Raw genomic sequence first — 12,554 nt, 5'->3', positions numbered from 1 at the left:
ATTTCTAAAGGGGCTGTTCAGGGTTTACCCTCCTTTCAGACCTCCACGTCCTTCGTGGAACCTGAACATTGTTTTGGCACAATTAATGAAGCATCCTTTTGAACCGATCCACCGTGCTTCCCTCAAACATTTATCGTGGAAGGTTGCCTTATTGATAGCTCTTACATCAGCTAGGCGGGTCAGTGAGGTACAAGCTCTCTCCATCCAAGAGCCATTCCTACAGTTTAAACAAGATAGACTACTAATGCGCACTAACCCGCATATTATTCCGAAGGTTCCGTCAGACTTTCACATTAACGAACCTTTGGTCTTCAAGTCTTTTTTCCCTCATCCATCTACTCCAGCAGAGAGGGCATTACACTCTCTAGACGTGAAAAGATGCGTTCAATTTTATTTGGACAGGACAAAAGCTTTTCGACGCTCTAATCAGCTATTTGTGGCGTACAGTGCCCCTAGGAAGGGGTACCCGCTATCCAAGCAGAGTATTTCAAGATGGATCGCCTCTGCTATTCGCTCCTGCCATCAGGCAGCGGGCAAACCTTTGCAGTCATCTGTGCATGCTCACTCGACGAGAAAAGTCTCATCGTCAGCGGCACTGTTTGCCGGAGTGCCACTACAGGACATATGTAGGGCAGCAACATGGAAGAGCTGTCATACCTTTACTAAGCACTATTGCTTGGAGTCCCTCTCGCACGGAGAGGTAGCAGTGGGCCAAGCGGTTCTCAGGAATCTCTTCAGGTGAAGGTGAGCCATTTCTCCTCCATCCCTCCATCCTAGAAAAGGTATGAACATATGAAAAAAAAAAAAGAAAAAAAGAATGTATCTAAAGATAATAGAACACACTCATAATCCCATAGTAAGCGGGTTATCAGATATTGATCAGCTTACATTACTGTCTTATGTTTTAATACTGGTTTGTTATTTAAATTTCAGCATGTATCTTCACAGGAATATACCTATTTATATTAAGAGATAAAAACATACTGTTATTTATGTATATATACGTGTGTATAGATAGATGTGTATATATGTATATCTATATATAGATATATATGTAGGGACATATGTCAGTACACTTATATACTTCATCACTTTATACATGATGATGATAAGGTTTTGTGGTCTAAGATAACCTGTTTATTAATAGGGTTGTCATTTTACAATGTGCATACTTATTGCTTTCTACTCTGATTCAAGCATGTGAATCTATGAAAGTTCCAATTCTGGAGTAAGAAAATAAGTTACTTACCTGTAACTGTAGTTCTCCAGTATTGGAATCTTTCATAGATTCACATGCGACCCACCCACCTCCCCGGAGAAGCTCACTTCACCTCTTTCTTTCTAGTAATACATATACTCATTGTAATATACGCACTTGTGCGTGGAAAATCTGAGGTGCTAGAGCTTCTCTCAGGAGGTTCTGACGGGTGCTGTCGCCTGATTGGTGGAGGATCAAGTTTGGTCCTTTTCACAAAATGACTCTGATAGACTATCAAATTGAAGAGGCCTAGGACCTTTTTCTCTTCAATATGTTTTAACATTACTTATGAAAATTTATACCGGGACTCCCATCTCGACGACGGGGAATGATTCAAGCATGTGAATCTATGAAAGATTCCAATACTGGAGAACTACAGTTACAGTTAAGTAACTTATTTTCTTCTTTTCACTAAGCCACAAGTGCATCCTTTCACTTTGGTGTCCTGGTGTAGGGCAAAAATTCAGAAAGAAAAAATATACACAGATGTAAATATAATGTAATATCAAAGATTATGATGATGATTGGAATGCACAAACACCCATGAGGGTGTCGGCCGTTAGGATATTTGATGTGGGTGGGGTGACTCGGACAGCTAGAGCGATGCCAGGTAGGATGAGAGACAAGATGTGAAATGGCACATTTTAAAGCCTTTTGAAAAGAGAATGTCATCTAGATTGCAAAGATCTTTGAGGCGTATGTTTCTGTGACTGATTTGCAGGTAGAAGAAAGATTAGCAACCCGTGCAGGTGAAGTGAACTGAAGGGATTGTTAGCCTAGGGGAGTATGAGTGAAGTGGGTGCATAGGACCAGGGGTGTGGAATTCCTATAGCTCGACGCCCGGAACATATTGTTTGGAGTCAAGGACAGCAAGTTTCCAGTTTGAATTTGTCCTAGGGACAAGTAGGCCCAACCACCAGCAGCACAAACTCTTTGTCTGCCAAATTACAGTACTACATTATAGAAAGGGAAAGGAATTGTCTTCAGTTGAGGTCATATTTGTGTCCATATGTTAATGTTAATCGAACTTGTATTTATGGTTCATTAATACAAAGCCTTTATTTTTAGGGTGAGCGTTCTAAATAAATGGTGTAAGCTCGGACTGCACTACTGAGTTGTTCAAGTAAAGAAATGTGTACACCATTTGCAAAAGTGTAACAATATGACACTACATAAAACGCTCCCAGGATGCTGTTGGATTAAATGCAAATATTTGCAGAAGGTTGAGAGCAAGTTTGTTGACTCTTTGCTTTGTAAATAAAATATTCACAAAACGTTTTGCTAAACTGAGTAGAATGTACCATTTCTTTTTACGCATCATTTAGTAAAACGTGTTGATGTATGGTAGCATTAAAAAAATATATTCATAATGGAAAGTCACTGTAACCTGTTTCAACAAGATTATGGGAAATTTGAAAATAAAAAAAAGCTTTGGCAAAACCAATAGCTTTGGCATTGGTGGTCAGTCCTTTGATTTTGTCAATGTGTGTCTTCTTTTGCCATGGCTTTTGTAAAGCTTTATTGTTGTGAAAGCTGCTGGGCACTCACTAGTGTAACAAACATTGGCAAAACACAAAAATATGTTTTGGTCTCAAAAAGCACACATTGCGATAGTAGTTCATGGTACTGAGCACAACTACTCAATGTTTAAAGACAGACAGAAAAGTATATATAGGCACATGCAGATATGCATGTGTAGATTTGCTCATGCGAAAATATGTTGAGGGTTCACTTTCCCTCCAACTACTTTTTTCTAAACCCAGAGAGAAGTTTTACTTCTGAACCTTGTCAGAAGTAAATTTCCAACCTTTCTTGAAAAAAATAGAGAAGAGCTGGTGAAAACCTTTAAAACACTCAAGTTAGTTGGTTGGCACAGACTCAAAAGGGCATTCCAACCCTGGAATTATTGCTCACCGCTACCTTCAGCCCCTGTATGTAAATCTGCAGATAGATGGCAAAATAAGAAAATTGCTAGTATTCAAAACCTACTATAGTGTTAGCCCTGACATAATTAGAAAGAGTGTTATAAGAGCTTTTATATAATGAGATTGCTACCATAATTTGTCACCACACTACATGGCACCAAAGGACAAGTAGATTTTGTTACAGCACAAGTAGATTTATGAAGCAAACTGTCCCATCAACAAGTAGACATTTTATTAAATTCCACACCCCTAAGGGCTGTAGTACCTGAATTTAGATTAAAGGTTAATGGTACTGGGCTTGTAGTAAACCCAATCCATAGAACACAAGGATTTATAGATCACTCCTGCGGTTATGGAGAGCCAGTAAAGGGAATGCGTATGAGAATTGTGAGACCTTGGCGAAAAACTGATAATTAACTGCATTCTGGTATGTTGAATATACAGAAGGTGAGTTAACAAATAAGAAGGGCGACCTATAAAAAGTTGCAGTTGTCCTGGTGGCTAAGAGTGACAGCCTCTACAACTATACGTTGACTAGAGATGAATGGGATAATTTTACAGAGCAGCTGAAATTACAGAAAGCAGACAGAAGATATTTTTTTATCACAGTAGCAATGTAAAGTGAAAGCCCTTATTATGTACTAATGACATAATCTTGGAGTGATGGCAGAACCAAAATGACAAAGCTCCTAGTTAGTAGGCCGGATGGTTGGATTATTATTCCATTTGACTGGCAGTATTTTAGTTTTATCAGTATCATGTTAAAGGAAATAATGATTCATCTAGGAAACCACTGCTAGCAAATTTTATTGAAAATTTGCATGAGCTGTAGGAGAGTGTTATCAAAATTTTGGTGACAAGAGTGGAGGCAACCTGAGGTACTCTATGGATCAGGGTTTTGAACCCAGATCTTAAAGGAAGGGAGATGGACAGCCTTGGTTTGGTTTTTCAACCATAAGGCGATCCAGTTCAGAACCTTTCCCCCGTCTCTGTCCAGAGCAAGATGATGGGCTAAAAGCTCACAATGGTCCTTATCAGTGGCTGCATGGGGGGATTGAGTAAGAACAGGGCAACACAGCTTCCCTGATCTACGAGCAGTGTGAGCTCATCTAGCCGAAAATGGAAGCCAGAGCTCTGATATTGGCCATTAAATTCCACACATCTTAACACACTGATTGGATTTCCGAGACTTGGTTTACAGCACCAGCACTGTTTTCCCTAGAAATTTACTGGGGAAAAATGCTCAGTAAATAGTGAGACTTCCAAAATGTATTGTGGGTAGCAAAACAAACTGCATTTAATTGCTTATTGTCATGAATAGAGCACAGAACGTGACCTATTTACCACTCATGGTAAATGCGCTCTGGCCCAGATCAAAAGTAGGGTAAAGGGACTTTAGGTATTCACCAGGCTCAGAGACCAACACCGAGAGTAAGGTATTTACACAGTCCGGTAAATACCTCCTATAGATACCTCGTATTCAAGTTTCACCCAAGAAAATGACTTATAACATGAAGAGTTTGCACAGAATTTTGCATGCCTCTGCAATTACTGGGCATTTATTCCCTGGTCGATTTCAGCAGGTTTGATTCCTCATTACTTGGAACTTTTATCCTTGTGCAAACAAGAGTTTTACATCCCACTTCTGATTGGGCTTCTTGGTATCGTGTTTAATAGGTGTGCTAAATACCTCACCACATCAAGCCCACTCATATCCTTTGTATAGGTTCTCTATAGTGTCTCTCCAGTCAATAGCACATGGTAGAGATGACTGGGTACGCCTTCTAAACAGCCCTGAGAGGTTTGCACTACCACACCCAGAACACTGAGTGGCAAAAGAGCTGCCCACTGCCATTTCTGCGCTCGGAGGCACTACTTAAAGAACGCTGCACTCCTGTTGCGCTGGACACCTGCTAAACAGCCCTTGGGGGGGCTGCACTACCACACCCAGAACACCGAGAGGCAAGGGAGCCACCCACTGCCATTTCCGCACCCGGAGGCACTACTTAACGCTGCACTCCTGCTGCGCCTGGGCGAAGAGAAGCAGGCTCGTCTGTGCCCGACCGCAGCCTTACGAGACTGGGTAGGGCATAGTTTCTTAGTCTCTTGGTTCGAGGACTTGGATACTTTTGTTTGACTGGTAAGACCTCTCTATATAGAATTTCTGCAGATTACTTTCTATCATGGGGGATGTGCATTAATGTGAAACCCCCCAGTACTGCTAATATGATCACTAACTACCTTACTGATGCAATGGGAAAATGAAATGAAGAGATTATTAATGCTGAAGCGAGATTATTGGCCACTAAGTGTTTTGCGAGAGGCCATTATAGAAACTAATGCAGAAGCTGTCAGTTTGATTACTGAGTCAGAACCACCAAAGGATGATATCTCTGGTGTAGACTCTATACCATCTACACACTTACCGGCATCAATAGAGAGAATAGGATTACTGATTAGGGGAGATGACTCCCCCACCCCTTTTCTAGAGATACAACCTAATGTAAACCATAGATGAGAGTGTGTGAATAGAGGGAGATCTACGAAAGATGTCCTGCATCTTCCCCTAGACACAACTCCATATATAATTGTACTCAAAACGTACCCAAACTAGGACCAAATATCGTAGAGACCTGGTTAGACCTGCATAACAAAGTTGTACACTGGATGTCAATGAACACATGCGCACCTAATGTTCTATACCAGGAGATCATATTTGTGAGACAAGTTCGGTGGGTGGGACATTTGAAAGAAAAAGAGGGAGATTGCATTGTGGTTAACTTTCGCGATCCCCGTCTTGTGAAAAATCTACTGTCAGACCTACATAAAAGGCAACAAATTTGCATAGATATGAAAAGAAAGATAACGGCTGTCCCCTTAAGGTTTTTTTTTTATAGACCATTGAATAATCCCAGCGCGAGGCAGCCGGATGGCATAAGGGAATCAGCTAGCAATTTGAATGAGATGATATTCAGATATGATTTGGAATTGATAGAACAAGAGGGGTCTCTAAAGGGAGAGAAGATTTCAACATTTTGAGGGCGGGGGCACTTCTCAATTATCAACCATGTACAAATTTCTAGGAGCAGTGTCACCATGACTGACCCACTCAGGATTATGCCCACTCTTTTCAGCAAGCACCATCCTGAACCATACAAACCAGGGGAATGAATAGCAACAAACCTAGAAGTAAAAAGGAAAAATTGAATTACTGTAAGATGGACTGGTATAAATGAAAAAGATTTGATGCAGAAAATTATAACTGGGCATAAAAAAGAAATCTTAGCATGCATTGAATTCAACCATAGTGCACTATAGATGCTAGTGTCCTTCAGTAAGCTTAGTAAGGCCATCTCAGGGAGTCTAAAATTGAGGCCTGAAAACAAAGAGAGAAAAAAGCAGGGCTGGTTTGACCGTAATAGCTCACAAGCAAGCCAAGAACTTAAGAGCTTTGCAGACTCAGCCCAGAAATAGGGAGGAAGTTATCATCAAGTGTTCTAACTATAAACTTGCATTAGAGGCTAGAAAGTCCTGATTAAGAACAAGAGCATGGGAAAATCTTGAGCAAGCAGCAGTTTTGATGGATAACACCTTATTTTGGAAAACTGTCATTTTTGAAAGACACAGATACCTTTAAAATTGTTACATATGTACAGTCATCGGATTGGCTCATTCATTTCGGCACGATTTTCAATCCACATAATTTGGATATGCATCCTTTGAATACTGAAATCATTGAGATTAAGCCACCCTTTCTAAATGCGATCACCTTAGAGGAAGTGAGATCTGCTTCTAAAAAATGTTTAAAAAGGAAAGCACCCAGCCCTGACGGGGTCCCAGTAGATGCCTATATAACATATATACCGATCTATGGTGCTCTATCCTGACCCAAGTATTTTTGGTAGTGACAAAAGAATATATGCTAATTTAATGGACGGAAAGTATAATTGTCCCCATTTTTAAAAAGGGAAATAGGGGCGAGACTAAATGTTATCTACCCATCTTTCTTCTAGACTCTTCGATTAAATTACTAGGGAGAATACTTCTAGAAAGACTAGAGATGTGGGTAACCGACAGTCAGATACTTACAGAGGCACAATTGGGATTCAGACCTGAGGTTGGCACTCTAGAACAATGCATTAACCTAGATTAAATAGTAAGTAAAGATACAACAGTGAAAAAGGGTCATGTACTTCTCTGCTTTGCAGATTTTAGTAGCGCTTTTGATCTAGTCAAGCATGCAAAGTTGTGGAAAGTTCTAACGGATTTGGGTGCCCCCCCCCCCCAACACACACACACAGATATAATTAGCTTCCTGGCACAATTGTATAGCTATCTAACAGCGCAAGTACGGTATGGGAAAAATTGAGAATGTACTTCAGGTTTTAGGATCGGGAGAGGCATACAACATGGGTGTGTATTAGCTCATTTGCTATTTTCTCTCTATATAAATAAATGGGGTAGATGCCTACCTAAAACAACTGGTAGGCGATGTACCACAAATAGGAAACCATGGATTTCCAGTCTTCCTATACGCAGATGTCGTGGTCCTGTTATCACAGACCGCAAATTATGCGCCTAAATCTGAGTAATACAGTAGTATTTACCTGTGGTCTAGGAAAAGCTTGCAAGAAAACCTATTTCATTAACGGTCAAAAATGCAAGGAGGTAAATAGCTTTACATATTTGGGTGTACAGTTTTCTAATCTGGGTCATTGGAATGGACACCTAGAAATAACAAGAGCAACAGAGGCCGTTTTTAGGTTCACAAAGAAAATTGGCAATAAGCCCCTTAAGGACATTTTACAGATCTACAGAAGTAAAACTGTTAATAGTGTTACGTATGCCTCTGCCCTGTGGGGAGCATTATTAGTATACAGTACTTTTTCCAATGCAGATTTCTTTTTTAATCAGTGTGTATATTGGATATTGAAAATGTATATGCACTAAGAAAATCTCTGCCATGAGAATGAATAATGGCTAATGTGCACAAATTGGGGACTCCTGCTCACTTTTAGTGTGCAGTTTTTTTTTCTTTTAATGTAGATTCCTTCTATTAACCTTTGTGTATATTGGATATTGAATGCATTCTGGATAAGCTATGGCATAAGAAAATGTAGCAAAAGTTACCTGAATAATGGATCTTTTAATTGTATGCTACTTTGTTATTAATTTGTATATCTTTTATGGATTGATATCCGAATAAAGATTGATTCGATTTGACCATTTGTCTATGTAATCACTATATAACTATGTTTTAAGCTATTCATACCTAGCTTTGTTGTTTGAACGAGAACTTACATGCTTTTACGACAGAGAATAAGCTCAAATGTTTGCGCTTCTTGTAATTTTTAGGCACAACTCCCCCTAATCCTTTTCAGAAAGGACATTTTGCATATGGTTTTAACCCAGCTGAACAAAGCCTTAACCCGCTTGGTAAGAATCTTTATTTTATTATTTGCCTTTACCTTCTTGTTTCTGCTGTTATATTTCTTCAATTGAATCACTTTTATATAATCATAATTATTGAATTGACAGTGTTTATACACCAGTTATTCTATTCACGTTAAACTTGTCTGCACATTTCGTATCTTTTCCGTTTTATTATTTTGAAGCACTAATGAGGATCCTTAATAGTCACAAATCCATAATTAAGTGCAATATAGTACACCTTCCCTCCCCCACTCATTCTCCCTCTTAACCACTAATTCTTACATATAGCGCCTCGTCAGTCATGAATTTGGAATAATGTCAACTGATTGACCCATGTGACACAACCGGAGGATGTTAGCTTTGAAAATAACTAAATGCTATCTGAGGATATTTTCTCCTAAATATCACAAACAGTTCCAATTCGAAAGCTATAGGAACCAACAATGTTTCCCCTCAAGTCTTGTCATTGCCTACTCTAAGATATGAGATGGAATTATATTGATCGCCACAGATGTCACAGAATGTCTGGAAAAGTCATATAGACTTGCATATCATTCAGATATGGAATAGCATACAATCCAAATGAGTTGCCCATCCTCGCAATATGTCAGAAAACTGATTACAAAGGTTCCTTCTTGAAAAAGATCCATACCCTGCCTCCCAACAGCCTTTCATAATCTGGTGAGCTGCTTTGCTCTTGATGTCAATACATAAGATAACAGTCATCAGAAGCCATGAACAGTTTGAAAATGCTCTGTTAACCAGGTAATCAAGTGCCTGTACTCCCATACTGGATCCATGCTAGACTAGATCTTCACCCACAGCAATAAAGCTGCCGTTCTGGAAATGGTAACTCAAACTTCATCAGCCCACTTCTTAGTCGCCTAAAACCTATCCAATACGGCTCACTTTCTTCTTGTAAGTGACAGAAGAGATTCCCATTGACGTAAACTGCTCCAAATCGGTGAAAATCAAACAGTTGATTTTCAGAAAACCTCTACTGCATGGCAGACCATTCTTCCTAAATAGACAACCACCATATATATATATATATATACTGATGCTATGCTCAAAAACGTTGCTAGATAAACAGACATTTGAGGTGAGCAGATCTAGAGTGGCACTGGTGTTTCAGGGTGCTCCTCACTGGAGCTGCTCTCCACCTAAACTTGGGAACTACCCAGAGTTCTCTTTTCTTTTTTGCATAATATATGCGTCACTGTAACCCTAAAAGGGATTCGTTTTGATATATATATAAATTTGATGGCATGTGTAGCTGTAGTCAGTGATCTAGTGTTGGACTCTGAGTGTTACAAATTGTTTTTCTTCAAAGAATATTTTCGAATCACAGGATTGAGTGGCTCCTCCTCTCGGTGATTCTGCGCGTGGGCATCAAGTCCTTTGTCGCATTGTTTTCTTTCTGCTGTCTGGTTAGAAAGTGTTTCCTCTCACTCCAGTACATCTTGGTTCGGTATCTTCTGAACTCTTTTCTAACTTTCTGTGGCCGTCGGTATAGTTTTGATCGCAATTTCTGCTCTTATAGTTAATCCGTTTGCGATAGTTTGGGTCGATTAAACGCCCTTCAGGGCGATCTCGCCCTTTATGGGCCTACTTCGACATGTGGGAATCGAACAATGTTAGGCTGATGAAACAGACCCGCTTCAATTCTGCCTTCGGTGTCACGCCAAATTTCTCTACACCAATCAACATTCAGGCCCTCATTATGAACATGGCGGTCCGTTCCGCACCACCGGCAGTGGCGGTAGAAACCGCCAACAGAGGAGCGGTCCGGACCGCCAAATAATGAACCAAACGAAACTCACGCATCCCGCGCACCACCCACCGCCAGGAAAGGAGTCCCGCTGACAACGGCAGAGACCGCCCACAGGGTGTCGCAAAGGCCCAACCCGCCATCAAATTATGAACCACCATTCTGCCGCCAGTTCCGGGGCGGGAACCACTGCCACACAAAGCCAGGCGGAAAAGAAACAAATTGAAGGAAACACTCACCGTAGCTCAACAAAACGTGCAGCGGCAGCCATGGACAGAGAGCTGCAGATTCTACCAGCCTTGCTCCTTACCATATATCTACACGACCGAGACCGCCGACGAAGGCAACGATGGTAAGTACTGCATCCTACAAAACAAGGGAGGAAAGGGCAAAGTTACATACCCACCCACTCCACACACCCGCGAAGTCCCCCCAACCCTTCCCAGCAGCAATTTTCAGACACCCCATACCAAGAGGGACGTACCCGACCGAAGGCCACTGCAACTTGGCCATAGGACATACAATATCACCACAGCCAAAAATTATTTAAACAAACACCAGGGTGGAACTGCGTGCAGCCCAAACACAGGCCACACAGAAACTTTATTCAGTAGCTCACTGAGCTAAATGATGATAACAGGGCCAATGGCCAGTCCATAAATAGTCAATTGTCCTTAGCCACAACTGGCCACACCTGACTTCCACAAGTGCTGTGTACTCCACTCAACAGGGCACTAAAGGGGGATCCAGGCACCTCACGGAATGGGGGCAGGTGGGTGGGGTTGGAGATTTACGATGGGGGTGGGACTTAGACTTGCGTGAGGAGGTTGGAGGGGGGGGGTGGGCTTCTCCTTTGAAGGGGTTGGGGGCTGTTTGGCTCGGGCGGAGCAGGATGCCTTCGGCTCTGAGCGGGCCTTCTTCTTAACTGGAGAAGGGGCAGGGGAATGGGAAGGCTGGACCGGGGTGGGCTGCGGTGTGGAAGGAGCGGAAAGGGCAAGGAGGTGGGCACGTTTAGGGACAAGACAGGGTGGGCCAGTGGGTTCGAACAGGTCTACACGGGAGAGGAAAAGTTTTTTGGGAGCAATTGGGGTGGGCGTGGATGAGGGCGTGGGAGTGGAGGCAGAGGGAGTTGATGTATGGGGTCTAGGTGTGCGTGTAGTGGGTGCCGGTGACTGCTCAGTATGCTGTGGTGTATGTCTTTGTGCGTATGAGTGTTTTGGGAGGTAGGGGGGTGGACACAGTGGGAGAAGACAGACAGCTAGTGTGGATGTATGTTGGGTGGGTGTCTGCAAGTCGGGTCAGTGTGCTGCATGTGTCAACTACAGTGGAGGTGGTGAGTGCAGGTGTGGTGTATGGGGTGCATGTATGGCTGTCTGCTATTGTTGTGAGTGCAGGAAGAGGAGCAGTAACAGTGAGTGAAGGTGCAGTGCATGAGGGTGTGCATGTAGGGGGGACAGACAGGGAGGCGGAAGAGGCGGACACACTGGGGGAAGTGGATGTTGTTGTGTGTGCTGGTGTCTGTTGGCTGTGTGAATGCTTGTGGTGGGATGTGTGGTGCTTGTGTTTGGAAGTGTGTTTCTTGTGTGTTGATGTGCTTGACTGCATGTCTGAATGTGTGCCTTGGACGGGTGAAGGGGGTGGAGTGCTGGAAGGGGTAGAGGAGGTTGGAGGGGGGACGGAATGGCCAGGGAAACTGGCTGCCGTCCAAGAGGAGGCCAGAGCCTGAAAAGATCTCTGTAGGGCAGACACGGCACCATGAATGCCATCCAGATAGGCATTAGTCTGCTGCACCTCTGATGCTAGCCCCTGGATGGCATTGACGATGGTTGTCTGCCCTACAGAGATGGTTCTCAGGAGGTCAATAGTCTCCTCTGTGAGGGCAGCAAGGCTGACTGGGGCAGGGGAGGAGGTGCCTGGGGCGAAGGAGATGCCCACCTTTCTGGGTGGGTGGGCACGGCCAACTCGGTGGGGAGCAGAAGGGAGGGCGCTGATGGTATGGATGGTGGCGGAAGATCTCACGGTCGTGATTTGTCCACAAGTGTCCGTCACCGCTGGAGGACCTCCATCAGAGGAGGTTTGAGAGTCACTACCCCCTGTGGTAGTAGCCTCCCCCTTGGAAGTCCGCTCGCCCCCCCACCCACTGGTCCCCTGGGCGTCCGTTGTCTCT

General features: G+C 42.8%; 1 protein-coding gene across 1 annotated transcript in view; it reads left to right on the top strand.

Annotated features, from left to right (window-relative positions):
* The window catches only part of RIPK1 (receptor interacting serine/threonine kinase 1), a 259,789-nt gene that overhangs the window by 177,093 nt on the left and 70,142 nt on the right, over positions 1-12,554 (top strand). The window contains exon 10 of the mRNA XM_069217742.1: positions 8,539-8,619. Within this exon, the coding sequence (XP_069073843.1) occupies positions 8,539-8,619 (81 nt within the window). The remainder of the gene's footprint in view (positions 1-8,538; positions 8,620-12,554) is intronic.

Source organism: Pleurodeles waltl, chromosome 2_1 (assembly GCF_031143425.1).
Source record: "Pleurodeles waltl isolate 20211129_DDA chromosome 2_1, aPleWal1.hap1.20221129, whole genome shotgun sequence".
Lineage (NCBI taxonomy): Eukaryota > Metazoa > Chordata > Amphibia > Caudata > Salamandridae > Pleurodeles > Pleurodeles waltl.
Note: the sequence above shows the minus strand (reverse complement) of the source record. Positions and strands in the feature narration are given on the sequence as shown.